Raw genomic sequence first — 20,151 nt, forward strand, 5'->3', positions numbered from 1 at the left:
AAGAAGCTCTTTAGACCTTTGGGTTGCTCCTGTTGAAAGGTCAGAGGTTTTATATAATCTACTGAAATGATGGATTCATATCTTAATGGTAAAAACACATGTCGAAACCCTCACCCTTCAGTATCTAGGAGTGAAATCCCTTTGCTTTCCTGCTGCCGGTATATCTGGCTCTGCGGTGAATGGAATGGCAGGGTGGGATTCTTGCTCGAAAGCATGATCTTGGCTGGGTGGGGAAGGGAATCGGGTGCCACTTGAATAGCAGAAATCCATGTCTTTTCACTTGAAAAATCCAGTTTCCCGGTGACCTGTTTGGCAGGCCTCTCAGGCAGGGACACAATTTCCTCCTTACCCCAATGAATCAGTTGCTATTTCTGGCTGGCTTTGTTTAATTGGGCGCTGCGTTGGGCAGAGAGGCAAAGGAGGTCGGAAAGCTATGAGCCACTTTATTTTTAATGTCGTAGTGTCTAGAGACTGTCATGATGCCAAGTGCAGTTGCATTTTGCATGAATGGTTAGCCCTGGAAAACCCCAATTCTGAGAACCTAAGGGGCCATTAAAAATAAAGAACTTGCTACACTTAAGGTGCAGGCCACACTCCTGAGCTGGAGAAATCCACAGGGAAAGCCATTGAGAAGTAGAGCTGACGGTAGCAAGCATATAGGTTGGTTTGCTTGGGTTATTTCTAAGTCCCATGTTTCTGAATGTGATTGCGCAGCACGGAAGTGATGGAAGATCTCCAGAAGCTCCTGCCAGGCTTCCCTCGTGTCACTCCCCAGGCTCCATTCCTGCAGGTGACTCCAAATATGAACTTCATGCACAATATGCTGCCTATGCAGAACCTGCAGCCGACTGGCCAGCTGGAGTACAAGGTACCAACTGCTATGTATGTTCCCCACAACTGCAGCCAGTGCTACGCAGAGATGCAGGCTGGTGCTCTGGAGAAGCTCCGAGTCTGCTCCATAGGTTTAATGATCGATTTGATCACTGAGCCTGGACCTTAGTTCTGTTGGATGTCGCTTACCGCCTGGGATTGTCCCTCTTGTCGTTCCGAGTAAAAACAAACACCCCACAATTTAAAATTCAGAAACTCATTTGATGGGGACGGGGAGATGAGTGATTTTAGTAACACATCAGACCATGGTCCTTGGCTTCCAAGCGTGTGAAACCCAGAGGCCCAGCTTGCCTTGTGGCTGAAGCTCAGGGTTGAAAGTTGGAAGATCTGGGTTCTACTCCCAGCCCTGCCACTGACAAAGAGTTCGGGCAGGTCATTCCACCACTCTGTGCCTCAGTTTCCCCCGGAGTAAGGTGTTGAAGATGCTTCCCCTCACCCAAGGCCAGTGAGGCTGTTTCCTTAGTATTTATACAGTGCTCTAAGATCCTCCATCGAGAGAGGAGGCGTATTCTGTGATGACTCCCCTGTGTCCTTCCTAGGAGCAGTCCTTGCTGCAGCCCCCCACTCTGCAGTTGTTGAATGGAATGGGCCCTCTGGGGCGGCGGGCTTCAGACGGTGGAGCCAACATCCAGCTGCACGCACAGCAACTGCTGAAGCGACCTCGAGGCCCTTCCCCGCTCGTCACTATGACGCCAGTAAGTAGCAAAGGAAGAACAGAGTTGGTGGCGTGTTTACAAACACGTCCTCCTGCTGGCAGAACTGGCAGTGAAAGAGGCGGGGGGGGAGTGGCGTGTGCGAAAGAACTGCATGGGCGAACAGGGAATGAAATGCCAGATTCCCAACGTTGGCAGGGACTCACCACCTGCCATTTGCTTTTGCTTTCCTTCCTCCGGGATGTTCATCCTACAATAATGTTCCCTTTTGGGAGGGTTTCCTCACTCTTTCCTTTGGCCCTCTCTACCCACCTGCTCTCTAGAGGCAAAGCTGAAGCAGGATTCAAAGGAACCGTTTAAAACAGATGGCGGCTTCACTGCCAGTATCAGCAAGTTCCTGGCCATGCTGTGACTGGTGGTGTTCCTCAGTGCAGTGTACAGAAGGGCTGGTAGCCTCCCTCTCCCACGAGGCCTGTGCTCCTGGCACTTAAACTACTTTGGTCCTTCAGTTACCGTGTGCATCACAAGCGCCTCTCCTTTCCCGGCAGCCCTTCCCTAGCTCACGAGATCCTTGACATTGCTGCTTGCTTAGCGTCTGGCTTTTGGTCTCCTCCTTTGTGACACCGCTGCCAGGGAGCCCCGCGTTCAGAATTGGCATGCCTGGGTGTCTGACTGTAGCCTCTATCTGAGTAGTGCTGACTGTTGGGGGCACGTGTTCCTCAAGCCAGCCCCCCGTTTGGTTGTCTCCTTCCCACTGGAAGTGTCAGTGTCTGGGGCATGTTTCCAAAGATGAATGTTATGTTCACTGTCCAGGTTTCTAATCGCTTTGTTCCTTTTAGTTGTCTTGGATCTTCCTGGGGTTTTCAGCTGGAATCTGCCCAGCTGAGTATCTTCCTCCTTCCATTAATGACCTGCACAAAATTGCTAGCACTAGAGGCCAGGCGTCTTGCTGCTGTGAGGAATGTCCCGTGCTGATGCTGAATGGGCCTTTTATTTCTCATTTATTAGTAGTAATTGAAATATTTCTCCTCTTCAGAAGTGCTGAGACGAGCATGATGTTTGTAACTCTCTTGCTAAGGTAGCTTGGCAACTCTCTTGCTTTATTTGATGAGAGAAAGGAAAATCGGCCAGTGTTAATCTGGCGTGTTAATGTGGGCAGTGCTTCCCCCTGGAGGTATGTGTATTACTGAATTTCCTGCTAGCACCACAAGAAACTGCCCCTATATAGGTTGCACTGTGTAGGGTGAGATGGTGAGGGTGTTCTGGAGGAGGATTCTGAGTGCACCCAAATGTCTGGTATTTAAATGTTCTTCCAGAAGGTCAGGTTTCTGCAGCCCAAGATAGCGTTGAATAAGCCACCTTCTGGAGCCCATGGTTCCCCTTTCCTCTCTCCTCAGGCAGTGCCAGCAGTTACCCCCGTGGATGAGGAGAGCTCCGATGGGGAGCCGGATCAGGAAGCTGTGCAGAGGTAACATCCCGTCCGTTGGCCTTTCCCCTTGTGCTGCTGGAGAAGCTCACCCTGCGCTGCCCTAAAGCTGATTTAGAAAAACCCAACCAATCAACCTCGTCCCAAGCTGCAGGTGTTGATTATGGTGACAGTTTCAACTTTTCCTTTATGGGTGCCTGTTTGCACCAGGCAGTTACTCTGCCTGACACTGACTCGGTAAAACAACCTGACATCACCTGAAATTCTGCAGGCCATTTGAAAATAGGGTATCCAGAAACTCGGAGCACTCAACTCCTTTGCTTAGGGTGCACCAGCATGCAAACCAAACTAACCTGCATAGTTAGTACTAAGACACTGCACCCTCCCTCATCCCTGCTGAGTGACTGGGGAAGTGGTCTCATTTTATCTGTGCGGCCTTTGGACCAAGACCTGCAGTAAACATCCAACTCTGATGCCTTGAAGTGAGTTTGATAAAACCTTGGGTATCTGTAGTCATGTAGACTTCTAGCCATAGCCGTAGTCCTGAAGGAGTCTGCTCCGACATGTGAGATGTGGTCCAATATCAACTCCGAAATGTCACTTCTCTCCCCAGCCAAAGTATGTACCGGAAACACTAACACTGTCCTTGCTAATGCTTCCAGAGTAGCTTTTGTTTAGCTAGTTTTTCTGCTAAGCAACTGGTGCAGATGATCCTCCTTATTAAGTTCCATGGATTCTCCCCAGTTCTGGTGGGCAGGAACTTGGTGAGAACAGGCTTTTTCTCAGCTTTTATGGATATTGTCCTTCCAAGAAGGATGCAAATTGCTGCCGGGTGGGCAGCAGGCAGGTATAGAAGTGAGGGAGTTGCTGCTAAAGCCATTTAATTCCCCATAATATTCCTAGATCCCTTGTAAACTCCACTGGTCTCTGTGCTGTAAAACAGAAGGGTTCTAATGGTGATGGACAGTTGGGTACAACAGTAGCTTGTCCAGGGCATGTGCCAAGATTCCCTTGGCTACTTGGCCTTAGAAAACAGCCAAACATGGTACACGTTAAAAAATGCCCTGTGCTTCCAGTGGCTAGGAGTCTACACATTCTGGGTAGCCAAAGTGTGGCCCAGGAAGCTATACGGTGCCACCCATGGTCATTCTCATCTTATGGAGGCATGGCCTGCAGACACTGCAGGCTCCAGCATGCCATGCTCTAGCTTGACAAAGAAGTCTTGCCCTCAGTCGATACTGAACGTTGTCTCTTGGCGTCAGAGCTCTCCAGTGATGGCACTGCTCAGATCTGTGCAAAAGTTGCAAGCTGGGACCTGCAGTCTCCATGGGCCCCTGCTCCAAATGTAAAGCTGAACATACCTGCAGCCTTTTCCATTTGGGGCAAATAAGATGCAGCCCTGTGGCTCTTGGCAAACGGCCAATGTGTCCATATTTAAAATCTCTCTTTCAGCCAAATCCTTTGAGGTTCCAAGAGTCAGGCTTGGCAGGTAGGGTTTTGAGACCAAGGATAAAACTTCCAAAAATGTGTGCAGGACTTAGGAACCCAAGTCTCACTGTAAGTCCATGGGGTGCAGTTTCTGAGGTACCTAAGTCACCTTTGAAAATGGGGCTTAGCTACTTTTGAAACGATTACCCCCAAATCCTTCTTGTGTGTGCTTAGGCCACATTCTCCATAGCCGCTGGACAGGACCAGGCTTCAACTGTGCTTAATGGGTGCACATTAACCCTCCATCTCCCCACCCTCTTACGCTGTGACATGCCACTAATCACCAGCAGAAGAGTAAACAGGATTAACACCAGGGACAGAAGCTAATATTTATCTTTTCAGAACACTGGTTTGAATGCCCTCTGCAATGACCGCAGAGCGTCTTTTGCCCTTGTTTGCTTTAGGCTGCCTGACCTTGAAATAGCATGCGTTCCATTCCCCGTGCCCAGGGCGCAATCACATCTCTTCGGAGCTTGCAAAACTTTTTTTTCAGCCAAACACTTGCAGTTCATGATTGGATTGTTCCCTGGAGCCATGAAATAAAATGATTGTAGCAAACCACAATTGTGAAGCTCTTTGGGAAACTCTCCCTGTCTCCATCTAATGGATCTCAAACGTTTACTGGCTCCGATTTTGGCAAGTCACCACACCACTAAGTACTCGTCATTCTGTTAACTGGCTGCTTTTTGTGTCAATGGATAATGCTTTTTGCAGAGCCATAGTTTTAAGTGCTGCTGTTTCCCCTACTGTACAGGTTTTAGTTACAGTCATTAAAAAGAAATCAAATGAAGTATTTGTAACCCCCATTTTACCCTCTGGCTTTGTGGGGGGGCGGGAATCTTTGTAGCCATAACTCATCACCAGTGCAGCTTCACCCGAGTTAGCAATGGTGGGAGGGTTAGTCCGGGTGCAGGCATTGATTCCACTCTGTCCCCAAACCTTGTCAGTGTTTTCCACCATTGCTAGCACCTGAGAGAGCTGTCCTGGTGCTTGCCCAAGAGTGAAGAATATCCAAGGATAGCTGCCTCCTTTGCCATCTCACTGAATCAGGCCCTTCCTGCCTTAGCGTCCAGCAAAAACACAAAGGGAACAATAGGGCTAGAAATCCCCAAACCAGCCCTGAACTTGTCTACAGCCGAAGGTGGAAGCTCTCGGAGGGCCGGGGCTGCTGCTCCAGGAAGGGAATGGGCTGAATTGGCTCCTCACTTTTCCATGCCGTTTTTGCTTTAGGCATCATTGGTGCAGCCTCCATACATTGATTCCCAGGCTCTGCTCGAAGTATCCAAGAGTGGGGACTAGATGGCGCACTTTACACGCACTCTGTTCCTCTCTCTGAACCTAGGTTCAGATCCAGGTTAGATCACACACACAATGCAAAGGGCAGGTCACAGCCTAATCTCCAGCCGGGGTAGCGATGTTGTAAATGTCATCATCTGATGTGGGCCCATTCAGCGTGCTGATCTCTGCTCAGACTCGAGACTGAGAGTGTTGCAGGTGAGGACTGAAGTGCGCAGGCTGAGCCACGCAGGGAAACATGCACAGTGTCTGTCTGCATGTTGCCCCGCTGGAAGCATTACTCATGCAACCAGTCCCACGGGCACAGTGCATATGACGTAAGGCAGGCAGTGTTATTACCCTTCAGACTAGCGCCACTTTACGAGAAAGAATCCCTACAGAAACTAACTAGTCACTGAAACTAGAGCTAAAGGAATGTGCTTGAGAATTCCCCATGAGATGAAGTAGGGCTTTTCTCCTGAGATGATGAATGGTCGTTCTGTTTCTTACCAAGGTTGGCACTGGCTATGACTTCAGCCCAATACTAAGCAGTTAACGTCCCTGTAATCTGACAGACACTGGCAGTACGGTTTGCTCTTTCATGGGTGTTAGACAAATCACAGCAGGCTCTGAGTACTGCAGTGAGCATTTTTCTTTCCTAATGACTCTGGATTATCTGCTTCTGCTCCCTTCTTCTGGAGTATTCCCATCAGTCTCTTCCACTTATAAAATATGCTCCTGCTTGTTGCAGATACTTGGCAAATAGGTCAAAAAGGCACACTCTGGCAATGACCAACCCTACAGCTGAAATCCCTCCAGACTTGCAGAGGCAGCTAGGACAGCAGTCTTTTCGATCCCGGGCTTGGGCTCCACATCTGGTACCCGATCAGCACCGGTGAGTAATGGCACCGGCCATTCGGGCAGCTCTGTGCCAGGGAACCTGCTCAGATGTCGTCTGAATGGAGTGCAGAAAAACTCCAGCTTGGCATGAAGGGGTTAAAAGAAGACAGGAGCAGACCCCCAAAGCAGAAGCTGGCTGGCCCGGTTGGACATGCTTCATTTTTGAGCAGATACTGGCTCCTCCCCTGCTAAGTGCATGGTGCGTTCACGGGCAGGGATCACTTGGCTCTTCCCCCCCAGTCCCACTTCTGTGGCTGGAGAGGATTTGCCAGGATGGCTGCCTTTGCCCCGGGGCTGGGATTAAGATTAAACCATCCAGTTTAGTGGAAAGCTTTGTTAATGTGCTAGAAGTGAGTAGTAAATCTGCTATGGAATATTCAGTAGTGGAATGCTGTCTGAAAGGCTGCACTAGGAGTAAACTATACGTAGGGTTAGATACCTCACTGCACCAGAGTTGTGTGTTTCCACTGCAGAGTCTCCGTGCAAAGCTCCCTGTTTGTCTTCTTGTTTCTAATATGATCCTCTGGTGGAGAGGGTTGAGGGAGAACAATTATAACTTGTGTGGATGAGGGAACTGCTGCAAAACTGGATCCAAGTGAGCTAAAATTCTGGAGGAAGGGCCCTCCTGACTTTGAGAACTATTAATTCTACTGAGTCCTTTGATGCTGCAGCAAATTGGAGACACTACTGCCACAGACACAGCTTAAAAACTGCCCCCCCCCCCGACCCCAAAGCAGAGGGTGTAACATAAGTGTAACCGGTCATGCTCATTTCTCTTTGATTTCAGTTGCTGAACAATTGAGAAAGCAGTTACCTAGAAGAGCAGATTTGTGCTCATGTTAAATCCTCTAACCAGCTCACGCTGGCAAGCTTGTTAAAGCACGCTTTATTGTAGCCAGATACCTGCTGAGCTGAGCCGAGCCTTGGTGTAATCAGCAGAGACAGGTGAACTCTGAGCAGACTGAGTCGGCATTGGTGCCACGCTGGAACTCTAGAAGACAAAAGATAAACCCTGAGTTACTCCTGGGTAGAAACACTTGTAGGGAGGCAGGAGAGGAGGGGTAAGATTTCCTGGGTCACCGAGTGCTTTATAGCAAGAGAAGAAAAACAGTTGCAAAGTAAATAAACAGAAAATATTGTATGTCCTGCTTCCAGGGTCACTTCAGAATGGAGGTTTAAATGAAGCCATTTAAATTGTTGATATTGTTGTAAGGCTTTTTAGAATGAGCCTCTCCTGCCTCCACTGGCTCTCATCTCTCATCGTGTGCCTGCTCCTCTGTTTTCACATGCGCAGGAGAGCATTGGCTCATTCCAGATTCACAATGATGAGCATTTTACATGTCACAGCAGAGGCCTGTAAGCCTGTGGGACTACAGACATGCATGAGATTAAAAGAGAGAAACTTGAAAATCAAATCTGGCCCCAGACCAAGCAGCTGGAAGTCTCTGTACACCTCAGACATAGCTAGTGGAAGGCTGTATCTTGTAGTGTGGCAAAACCTGCAGTAAACCACAAAGTACTGGCTATTGAACAGCTGCCAGCTTTTATTTGGGTGCTTAACTTAGTCTGTTTGAAGCTGGTTTGTACTTAAAAAGGTCTCAACATATGTTAGTCTAGAAAGCCAGTCTGGAGTGCCAGGGGCAGTGTTCCTGTGCATCATCCCAGCATGCTTGGGAACCTGATGCACAATGCTCACTTGCCTCGTTTGCTTCTGCTGCCCGTTACTGAGTTGGAAGGTCAGATGGACAGATTTGGCTTGCTGACTGGTAGAAAGGGAACATGACAGCCAGCCAACTCTAACCTTAGTTGGAACATATTTAAAATTGTAATGAATTAAAATACATTTTACCAAGCAGGGCTGAACGTGTGAAAATAACTGGAACTGACATCCTGGAAATGTTACAACATGAATGAGAATCTTACTCCTGCTAGGGGTGGCTTCTCCAGCAGAGATTCCGTTTTGTCTTTCAGAGCAGGCTTTAGCAGAGAACTCTGTACATACATAAAATATTTAAAGTACCAATTTGTCCGTCTAACGTAATTCGGTTTGAAGCACTACTGTACGGAGCTAGATTATCTTCTGTTTGTTTTACAACCACACCATCCGCACGGATGTTCTAAAGACTTGTTCCCTAAGGGCCTTTCACAGAAAAAGACCATTGCTGCAGCCATACTTTGTCCACTCGTTTTCTGTATGGATTGAATTGGTACAAAGCTAAACCCATCTGGGCAGAAAACTAACTGGGTCCTCGTGTTAATGTTTGCTTTGTGGGCGGAGAGAGAGCAGTGTGTTGTAATACTCTTAAAGATGCATTCTTGAGGATGAATGTGCTTGGGTTTGACTCATATATGGGAACCCAGATTGAAAGGGAAGTTTGTTCCTGGAAACAAAGTCATCACATCCCCCCCACAATGGGTTTAGTGCCTCTCCTCTGGCTCAGAGTGGCTGCAGAATAGACCTGATAGCTGTGCAGTCAGCAGAGTATTTCCTACCCTTGGGGTGTGAATCTCATCCACCCCCATCCACTGGTGCTGTGACACAGCAGTTTTTATCTGCACGTACTGGAGACTTAGAAGTGTTTCTAAAACTGTTGTTTTGCCATCATTGGTTTTGTCTTGAGGGCCCCCTACAAGTGCAGCTTCCTTTTTTGACACCTCCCCCCGCCCCCATCTATCCCTCTGTAGTCACATGAGGTGCAGCATTTGGGAGAACATGTTCAGATTAAAACTCCCTCATCTTCAAGGCCTGATGTGTGTTAGTGCTTGGAATAAACCAGTCTGCCGAGTTCACCAGCATGTGTCATCTAGGAAATGGAAGATCCCGGAAGCCTCTGTGTGTGCTGAGAGAGGGCAGGTCTTACTGCTAGGTGGTGGTCTAAGCTTTATTGGCATTCGAATGGGAAGCCTCCATTCCCCACAGATGTCAGGGTTACTGGTGCCCCTTTTGATGCACAAATGAGTGTTTTCCTCCTTTCCTGGCAATCCAGTGGCTGGCCCTTCTCTCAGTGCAGCCTCTCTCGAGGTGTACCCGCAAGCAAAGTGTCTGGGGTAGTACTGGGAGGAGCTGGTTATGCCGGTCCTGCTCCTGGGCTTGTTGACATTAGAATTCCCAAGGTGCTGGCTGACTGTATTTTAGAATTAGACTGAGCAGGCAAGCTCCAGCTATGCTTGTTAGGGTCTCCTCGTACAGAACAGGCCTTGCCATGGAGAGACAACTGTTCCCAGCAGCAGAATCACCTCGTCTAAGACAGCAGCATTCCTGACTGGCTCCTACTTCCCCAATTCAGATAGATGAACATGCAACAATTTTTCATAGCACAAAGTATTCCCATCCCACTGGAATATAGGGACGCTCCAGCTTAGCAAAAATGTCACCGTGTAAACTCTGAGGTACGGTGAATGAAAAAGGTGCTCAGATGGAGAAACGCCTTTCAGTTCTTAGCCGTTGAATGGTTTCTGCAGGTCGGTGGAACCAAGTGCCAGGCCAAGTCGTATGGCCAGTTACAGACTGGTGCCCCTGTTATAATCTAGTTAGGATATAAATCAGACTGGCAAAATCTTAGAGAAAATGTACCGGCCCTAGCACAAAATGGACTTGCTAACGCTGTACCGTGGGGGTGACGAATAGACTAATGACACTTACTTCTCGCCCAGAAACAGAACTTCTGGGCAGGCAGAACTTGGCAGAGCTGATGTAAACGAAATGTCTCTGTAGCTGAGTTTGTTTTTCAGCTGGCCCCACTAACCCACTTCCCCATGTGTTTAGCTCTGTTTACAAGGACTCAAACACCCTGCACCTCCCCACTGAGCGCTTCTCCCCGGTTCGCCGCTTCTCTGACGGTGCTGCCAGCATCCAGGCCTTCAAAGCCCACCTGGAGAAAATGGGCAATAACAGCAGCATCAAACAGCTCCAGCAGGTAAAGGAAGGAAGAGGGACGCAATGAATTAGCTTAGGTCACCGACTTACCGGCAGGGGGAACAAAGGAGGAACCTTTCCTACTGCTTTGTCTCCTGGATCTAAACATTCTTCAGAGCTGCAGCTGGGGAGCATGTCCTCTCCCTCCTTCTGTGTGTTTGAGTGTGCTTTGTAGCAGTGCCATCATCCGCTTTATCTCAGCTGCAGCCTGGGGACCTTGGGCTTCTCCTTTTCTGGGGACTTGACAGATCGCTGTAGAAACACATGTAAGGTCTGAGAAGTCAGGCTCCAGTGAGGAACGTGGGCCCTGATACCTGTGCTGCTTAGAGACTGTCACCGAGTTTCTCCCAAGACTCGCACATGAAACCAGTCCCCAGAATCCCATTTCAAAGTTGAAATGGTTGGTTCTTGGGCCTGGCCTGCTTGTTTGAATAACAATCCGTGGTGTTGCACAGAGTAACCAGACTGAAGAACACTCTTGAAAATCCTCTTAGCCACTGCTGCTAAAAGCCACTGGTGCCTTCACTGGTTTTTAATGGCAGTGAAGTCCCACTGCAGTCCCAGAGCCTGCCGTAACATTCATTGAAAGGCCATTTTGCTCTGCTGTGGCATAAATTGCATAGTCCTGTCTTTGACCTCAGTGGGAGTCTTGTTGCTGATTTCAGTTGGAGTTGGATTGGGCCCTAAGAGGGGAATTGCCCTGTGCAGCACTGCAAGAGCACAAGATACTAATTTAATCTTGGGGTTTTCATGTCTGATGCTTTTCACTTGCACTCCTTGCAGTTGCAGTGTAAGGAGACTAAATAGCCCATGAGTTTAGTTCCATGTGAATCTATTTCTTTCCCACTGTATGAGAGAGCTGAGATGAACCTGGTATTATGCGCACACATGCTGCTAACTACATGGATAAGGATTTCTGTCCTGCAGTTTCTTCTTTTTCTCTGGCTCTTTCTGCCAAGGAGACTGCAGAGTGAAAGCCTTTTTTGCACAGCAGGGTTACTGTGCAGGAAGAGATCATGTTGTGGGTGTATTGAATTCATTACAGGAGTGTGAGCAGCTACAGAAGATGTACGGTGGGCATATGGACGAGAGAACTCTGGAGAAGACACAGCAGCAGCACATGTTGTACCAGCAGGAGCAGCATCATCAAATTCTCCATCAGCAGATTCAGGTACTGGAGCCGAGACCATGCTCCCTGAATCCTGGCCAGGTTTCCCTGCAGTAGAGATACGGAATGGCCCCATGGGACAAGGGAGGAACACTTTTGTATATGTGGCAAGTTAGATTGCTCGACCTGCTGTAACGAGGAACAAGGGGGGTAAGGCTTTTCAAACGCAATGCATGACAGCTGGTAGGATAGCGAGAGCTTCTGTCTTAGGTTGATTAATTTATTGGTCCACACTCTCTCAATCAAGAGGGAACTGACTAATTGCAAATACTTTTTGTTCTCCTTCTTTCTGGTGCTTGGCTTAGGATTGTATTCGCCCACCTCAGCCATCTCCACCCTTGCAAGCTCCATGTGAAAACCAGCCAGCTCTACTCACCCACCAGCTGCAGAGGTAAAGAAAGGGGTTTGCTTTGGTAAAGTGTAGGGGTGGGGGGTGAAGCTGTCACTCAGTGATGCACTCAGGCCTGTCCCAAAGCCAGCTGGGAGCATATAACCGTAGAGAACTGGGCCTCATTCCTAGAGGCATGTGCAGGCTGCAGCTGGAGCTGTAGGAGCACGGCTCTGGCTATCAGGCTCTTAACATTTCTGTCCAAGAGAACCTTGAAAGTAACCTGATGGCATAACATTGTTTTATATTGACCCGGAACTGCTGCTTGTTGGCCAACTTGAAAACAAATGAGTTTCAATAATAGCATGAGCACTTTCTCTAGCACCTTGAATGCCAAGCCATTTACAAACACTCTTTAGACTCTTCCCCCTCCTCCCCATCCCTCTGTTGGCTAGTAAATATCATCCCATTTTACAGATGAGGCAGACTGAGGCAGAGTGGGAGAGCCTTGCTATAGGTCATGATGAGTCAGGACTAGAACTCAGGATTCCTGAGTCCCAGGCTTGTGCTTTAACCACTGGGCCATACTCCCTTATCCAGATAGCTAATGAAGGTAAAATAGAAATTATGTTGCAAAGCCTTTAAGATTCTAAAGGAGTTTTTTATATTATTTGTTATTTTTTTTTAAAAGCACTTAGAGTTCAGTTCTAAAACTTGAACAAGTGTTTTTATCAGGAAGAGCAATTTACGAAGATGCTTATTTTCTTGTGTAGGTTACGGATTCAGCCATCTAGTCCACCCCCAAACCACCCTAATAATCATCTCTTCAGGCAGCCAAATAGCAGCCCCCCTCCTGTGAATAGCAGCATGCTACAGACTCATGGTAAGCACTGAGTGGACCAAGCCATCTGTCCTCCTATTGTGCAGGCCGCTTGTCAGAACCTCATGGTTTATAAAGCACTTGGGAAAACAGTTCATGTCCTCTCCAAATTCTAGTGCCTGGCGCAGATAGCCGGTGTAAAAGATTCTTCATCTGGCACAAGGGGCTGGTGCTGTCAGCATACTTGCAGTGGATCTTGCCAGCTGGAATATGTTGTTACATGTCATGAGGTCCTTGCCTATCATTTCTGGGGGCGGGGAGGAGTGATATTATTTTTTGATTATGCAAATAACTTTATGCTGGTATTGTTTCTTTTGCCTTGCAAGTATTTCTAGCTGTGGCTGTAGTACAATGAAACCTTAGCTCTGAATAGTCAGGAAAGGCGCACGCCTCATCACCCACTGAAGTGCAGCTTGGTTTTGAAAATCTTACCTTTGGCCCTGATAGCATCAGACGCTGTATCTGTTAAAGAGAACGTGCTCTCAAGCCTTGCAGCAGCTCAGTGCAGTTACTCAAAGGGATTGTTCTTCGTAGGTGCAGCCTCTCAGTCCCAGTTCCAAGGGCTGCCTTCCCACAGTGCGATCTTCCAGCAGTCTGGTAACTGTTCCCCGCCCCCGAACGTGGCATTGACATGCATGGGCATGGCGCAGCAACCGCAGCCGCAGCCGGTCACCATCCAAGTGCAAGAGCCCGGAGATATGCTCAGCAACAACCTTCTGCAAGGGGCAGCTGTGGCAGGGCAGGGCCTGTCCTCTCACCCCCGAGGCATGTCTATCAACCCGAGTGCCAATCAGATCCAAATGCAGCATCGAGCTAACCTGATGGCCTCTCTCACGTACGGTCACAGGCCACTGTCCAAGCAGCTCAGTGCTGATAGTGCAGAGTCGCACAGGTAAGGCCATTCTCTAAGTGTTCTGCTGACCTGGGGAGGCGCTGAGGGGGGGAGGGAGGAGAAAAGAAACAGGGCCGGTCAGAGTACTGCCACCATGGCTCCGTGTGCCAAGGCTGGCTGTCAGTCTGAGCACCGCACTCGCTGCCAGCGGCAGGCCATGCGCTGGTCACGTTGTGGAGTTAGCTGTGATCCTAGTCCAAACCCTCAGGCTTCAGGGCTTTGTTAGTGGGATGGGTGTCGGGTGGCCGGGGGGTGAGGATTGTGTGAAGTCAGCACAACTCCTGAGCCGTGCTGGGTAGGAAGCCAGCTTTCTCTCTAGGAATGCAGGTCGCTGCTCAAGCAGAGTCTTGTGCTTTAATAAGAGGGGAGACATAAAGAAGTACAGAGGCCGTTTCTAATTCCCCTTTGTGCCTGGTCTGGCTGGAGCCTACGCTAGCTTCAAGAGCTCCGACAGGCGCGCTCTGCCTCTCGCAGCACCTTTTTCCCCATCTGCGCTCCCCCAGCTATCTCCAGAGACTTCATACATTCCTTCTTACCTGGCCCTGCGGAGTCATCGATGACCTGGGGCATGTGCTCTTCTGCAGGGTCTGAGTGCATGGTCTCTGCAGCTCTCCCAGAGAGGTGCTGGGTGGCAAACCTTGGTTCCCTCTGTTCCACTCCAGCTAGGCGCTCAAGCCACCACCCTGAACATGTACAGCCTGTTGGATTGGGAGATTGTGGAGAGTGCCTGAGTGGTGGCGGCCTCCTCTGCATTCGTGGGTTTACTCTTGATTGCTGCAACACAATCACTGTCGTTTCTTCCTTGCAGCTTGAACATGAACAGGTATCCCCCTGCTAACTATGAGCAGGTGCATTTACATCCCCACCTGTTCTCAGATCAGGCCCGTGCATCCCCCAGCAACTACAGCCCATCAGCAGGGGTGGGGTTCCCCACAACGCAGCAAGCCCTGAAGGTCCCTCAACTTGACCAGTTCCCCAGCTTCCCTCAAAGTGCACATCAGCAGCAGCCGCAGCACTACACAGCATCGGCACTACAGCAGGCACTGCTGTCCCCAACTCCGCCAGATTACAGCCGACACCAGCAGGTACCGCATATCCTCCAGGGACTGCTTTCCCCCCGGCACTCGCTCACGGGGCACACGGACATGCGACTGCCCCCAGCAGAATTTGCACAGCTCATCAAGCGGCGGCAGCAGCAGCAACAGCAGCAGCAACAGCAGCAAGAATTTCAAGAGTTGTTCAGGCATATGAGCCAAGGAGATGCTGGGAATATGGGCCCCAGCATGGGACAGAACCTATCAGAGCGTCAGTCGTTGTCTGTGCCTTATCAGAATGCTGACACGTACCATCACAACAGCCCCCAACATCTCTTAAAAATCAGGGCACAAGAATGTATCCAGCAGGTATCTGCAGCAGTGGCGCCGCATGGGTATGTACACCAGCCAGCTCTGATCCATTCGGAGAGCATGGAGGAGGACTGTGCATGTGAGGGTGCCAGGGACAGCTTTCCGGACACTAAGAGTTCAAATACATTGACCAAAGGTGGCCATGAGAACCCACTGCTTTTAAATGCAGGAGGGCATGGGGACCCAGAATCTCTGCTAGGAACTGTTAATCAGGGGCAGGAATTGGGGACGCATCATTACAGACATCAGCCAGCTACCGGATTCAGTAGGAATAAGGTGCCCAGCAGAGGTAAGACTTAGTGCTACTTGTGTACATGAAACAGCTTTTTCCAATGTCAGATACACACCACATGCAAGCAGAGATGACTGTGTATATCAGACAGAACTAGGAGTTTCAGTGACAGTCAACTTAGGGCAGAATTTTCTGGAGTCTTTTGGCTATTAAGGCTGTAAGTAAATTGTGAACTTGTACAAACTTTGTACCAAACAACGAGGAGGAGAATTGTTAAATAATAAAGGGACACTGCCAGGCTCCTAAGACTTGGAATTTGATGATTATAACCTGCAGGTAGTGAAAAAAGACCCTGGATTCCTGCTTTGCCTTTAGAGATGAGCTGCAAAGTGTTGGGTGGTTTATCTGTTTTTTTTTAATTAAAAAAAAAATCTAGTGTCTCAAATTAAGGGAGTGTGTGTGTTAAATTATCCCCACAGCCCAACACTGTGACTGGTTCCTCCTTTGCTAACGAGCAGACTCCAAGTGCAGGCAGTGCTACATGGGTCAGTGAAATATACCCTGTAGTGCACAGGGTCCTTTCTCGGGCCAGCACCCTCCGCTACTGTAACAGAGAGCACTAACTGGTAGCCCCAGAGTGAGCTGGAATGATCTGATTTAGGAAAACTGGTTATTAAACTTGCTCCTAGTGAGTGGCTCGGGCCTGGTTTTGGTCCTGTGGAAACTACTGTTCCCTTTCCTGGTCTCCCCACCCACTGTGACTGTGGTGACAGAGCAGCATGACATACGGTCTCTTGAAATGACTGTTCTCCCTGCATTGTAGTTCCGTGCAGCCCGTGTGTTGAGAATTACCCTCTTGCCCCCCCATTCAAGAGGGGTGAAGGCACTGAGCAGTGCCACTTGGCAGGGTAGAGCTATATCTGCTGTAGCAATGAGATGCATCTTCTTTGAAGCCACCACCTTTCACTTGACTCCCTTGCTGTACTGGTGCTTTGCCCACTCAGGAGGCACTGCTTAATGTTGAGACAATAACCACAGGTATTTTGTCATGTTGTGTGTTCAAGCAGGTGTGCATGTGAGACGAACGGGATCCTTCAGAGCGAGGACTAGGGCTTTCCTTCACTGTGCATTTGGTGATTTAGATCACTAACGCGCTGGCCCTGTCACACCCCAGTTTTCCTGCTGTGCTTCAGTTTCCAGGCCTGGCCCTGGGAAAGGAGAGAGCTGTCCTAGTGCAAGCAGGCTCTGGAAACTCCTCTTTTGAGTTCCTGTTTTTTACTGACCTGGGTCATCTTTATTATTGACACAGCTAAATAAACTGCATGTAAAATGGTGCGAATGACTCAACAAGCCAAAAGCCATGCTTGTGCCCTGCTAATGGCTCTGCTAATATCACGATACACAGGAGAGCAGGACTTTAGACTGCAAGACTTTGTAAATGAGTAAAGACCAGTCAACATGTACCAGAAATTGTGCAAGCTATTCTGAAAGGGGCGGGAGTGCGCATGTGGCTGTTCAGTGTGTTAATATAGTAGATTGTACTCAGAGGTGTAGCTCCCCTGACCTTTATTTTCCTCCTTGTGTCTAATAACCCACTTGGAATCTAGCCTATGCTCTTCCCGCTCCGATTGGGCTAACATTTAAGCGACCCAGGCGCACACGTGTACAAATTAAGTGAAATAAAACCTCCATGTAAATAGCACTGGAGAGTTCACTTCCACTCTGTCGCATACAAAACAACCCACCTGTTGTCAGCAGCTCTGTGCACGTGCACTGAGCAGTGGCTGGGGAGCACTGCTGGGGGATATTTAACCCAAACAAGGGTAACTCTGTGATGGTCTCTCTTGAATGATTTTTCTGCCCTCCCAGCCCCCCCCCCCCAAAGGTTAGACTGTCAGCCTTGTCTTTGAGCTCCCCTAGTTACAATCACAGCATTGTTTGAATGGTTTTTAAATTGTGATTTCCCTTAAGAGGAAAATGCATTGTGGAGGCAGTAGAGTAGATATTTACGTTTGAGAGATTATGGGCCACTTCCCAGTCACGGGCACTTCAGTGTATGCGGCTCCTGGTTCCAGTTCTCTGGCAGGCCTGGTGAGTACGTTGGGCCACGTACTTGCCCCATGGAAGTGTGATTGTGTGTTGGGACGTTGCGTAGAGTTTGGGGGCATGCCACCACTTACCGCTGCCTCTCACCCAAACCCTGATGAAGGCTCCCACCAGCTGTGGCCCACTAGGTTGGACTTCAGTGACTCGCTTACGGGGCATCGTTGTGCTCCAGATGCCATAGAGCTTCGAAAACGCTGCCCAGCCCAGGTTTCCAGCCCCCAAACCGGTTAGTAGCCCTGGAGGTTACCCACAAATCACTGCTCTGTCACACCTGTTGTGTTGAAGCCATGCAGGGAAGTGGGAACCAAAGTGCCTTATGCAGATGTGGATAACTGACTCCTGCCACAGAGCTTTACCCTGCTCAGGCAGCAGCTGGGGGAAGGAACGACTTCAGATTGAGGTTTTCAATGAAACCTGGATACACAGCTTCTGTGTAACCTGGGCCTCACCACGAGACGTGCTGACAGCAGGGGCAGCTGCGAGTGCTCCCTGCGCTGTTTGTATAGAGCAGGAGGTTCAGGCGGGAACTCCTCCCTCCCCTGGAGCCTCAGGTGTATGGGCTGCCCTAGTGGAGGCAGGCTGCTGGGCTAACTGTGCGCCTCTCTCACTCGAGATTTGCCCTGACGTTCATTGTGCAGCCCTTGGTTGTGTGGCTGGTTGCTGATAGCTGCAGCTCTGGTGAGCTGCCCACTCAGACAACTGCTCCCCCCGTTTGAACAGCAGCCGGAGCCGTGGGTGGGTGGCAGTTTTCTCACAGCCTCTTTCCAACAGTTTGTTTTCCAGGGTAACTCAAGTCTTGTTTTGTTTTTCCAGGAAAGTGAGACTTTTAACTGAACTTAACCTTGTGGCCGTGCCGAGGGAGGCAAAGCCAAGACCCAGACTTGTATTATTGCAAAATCTGGTCCCATAACACCACAGCATGGTGAAGTACCATGTAATTGTGATATAAAGCAGCATGATCAGTGCATTTCAACTCCCTCCTTTCCCCCCAAAATACTGGGGCTGGCAAGTGAGCTGGGAGGGCTAGGGACACTGGCATGGCTGAGTAGCACGGACAGACGGTCGAGTTGATCCACACATAACACTTGTCTCTGCCAGCTGAGTCGCAAGATAACGCCACTTAGATCGGCTTGGACTGTGGGCAAAGGGAGTGTGGCACAAGAGGCTGCCAAACCCCATTCTTCATGGGGAGGGAGATTTGAACCCAGCTTCTGTCCCTACACCTCGTCCGTGAGAACCAGGACATGTTAATGCAGAGTGACCTGGAGTCTAGAGCCATTCACTGAGCAGGAATCCCAGACTCGGAAGTGCTGTTCGGCTGCAGAGTGAGAGACGGATGTTCTCCACTGGGAATGGGGCAGCCACGTTGTTGCTTTTGCTGAAATGTGGTACCTTCCTTGGGACAGGTGCAGGCGCCCCTTCCCCCCCCCCCCCCCCCCGCATGCCTGAATTGTGTTCGGTTCCTGGGGCAGCACAGCTTGGGGCCTAGTCTGGATGGCACTGAAACGAATGGATGTTCTGCTAAAGGTTTCACTGGGAACAGGGTCATTCTTGAAACAGTGAATAGATCATTTACGATAAATGCCAGGCATGAAATCTTGCCAAAGCAAAGAGACCACGGCTATCCCTGGTATAACTCCATAGGCACCAATAGAGTTACACCCAGGTTGGATTTGTCCCCGAGTGTCCAATATTGACTTTGGAAAGGGCCTCTCCAAAGCAGTGCAGCACCTCTGCATTCACTGCACCAGGCAGCTCCGTTTTTCCCAGTCAAGGAGGTTGGACCTCTGTAGCCCTGAGGCAGCTGTCCTTGTGCCCAAGGAGAAATGGAGGAGCTACTCAGTGTAGCTCCAGAGTTGTGCTTGGTCCTTTCCTCTGACCCGTGAGCTGTCACAGTGTCCAAGTATTCCCAAGGCCTGGTGGCCTGGAGAGCAGGAAAACCGAACCAGGGCTCTTCATGGTGCTGTGGTGCTGCGCAGTGGCCTGGGCACACACCAGCTGTATGCCTGGTAGGCCCCCAGCAGAGATTGTGTATCCTGCCTTTGCAGCAGATTCTCTTGAGGATCTAACAGGTGGATGCTCCCCTTTCAACGTCACTGATCCCATGAGTTCACCAAGTATCAGGCCCCTAGAGCTGTAAAGCTTGTGCAAAGAGCAACTGGCTTGTTCTGCCTGCCTGAAACAAAGAGAGGGCTGGTTAGTGAAACAGTCTGCTCAGTGTGTGACAGAAGTGAGCGAGGAGAGGCTTCCTCGTTCATTCGGAGTCCAATGCGACCTTTAGTAACATTAGATTTTGCTTGGTAGAAACGTAACCCTTGCCCTCAGACACAGCAGCTCCTGCAGCAGGTTATGGATGGACTTTGCCAGGCAGGATACTTGCACAGATATTCAGTTTCCTACAAACATGTTTGCAAAGGGCAAGGAGCAGTGGTTTGATACAGATTTAGTATCTTGGTAACTCCCTTTTCCAAGGTTATGCAGAATGGCCCTTCTGGGACCTACAAGACGGAAATCATAAGCATCTCTTTCTGGACTGGTCTCTTTCGGCACATCTGACCCCTTCAAACAAGTGGGAGCAAAAGGCCGTCTT

The 20,151-nt window shown here is 49.5% G+C and overlaps 1 protein-coding gene across 8 annotated transcripts in view; it reads left to right on the plus strand.

The window, feature by feature from the left end:
* SIK3 (SIK family kinase 3) overlaps positions 1 to 20,151 on the plus strand; it is a 147,806-nt gene that overhangs the window by 122,308 nt on the left and 5,347 nt on the right. For 7 of the 8 annotated variants that reach the window (XM_044996853.1, XM_044996852.1, XM_044996856.1 and 4 more), the window contains 10 exons: positions 715 to 868; positions 1,431 to 1,586; positions 2,942 to 3,012; positions 6,485 to 6,628; positions 10,400 to 10,550; positions 11,595 to 11,720; positions 12,023 to 12,108; positions 12,819 to 12,928; positions 13,460 to 13,817; positions 14,626 to 15,512. In XM_044996853.1, the coding sequence (XP_044852788.1) occupies positions 715 to 868; positions 1,431 to 1,586; positions 2,942 to 3,012; positions 6,485 to 6,628; positions 10,400 to 10,550; positions 11,595 to 11,720; positions 12,023 to 12,108; positions 12,819 to 12,928; positions 13,460 to 13,817; positions 14,626 to 15,512 (2,243 nt within the window). The remainder of the gene's footprint in view (positions 1 to 714; positions 869 to 1,430; positions 1,587 to 2,941; positions 3,013 to 6,484; positions 6,629 to 10,399; positions 10,551 to 11,594; positions 11,721 to 12,022; positions 12,109 to 12,818; positions 12,929 to 13,459; positions 13,818 to 14,625; positions 15,513 to 20,151) is intronic. The other variant, XM_044996855.1, reaches the window with a different exon arrangement.

The sequence above is a fragment of the Mauremys mutica genome, chromosome 22 (assembly GCF_020497125.1).
Source record: "Mauremys mutica isolate MM-2020 ecotype Southern chromosome 22, ASM2049712v1, whole genome shotgun sequence".
NCBI classification, from domain to species: Eukaryota; Metazoa; Chordata; order Testudines; family Geoemydidae; genus Mauremys; species Mauremys mutica.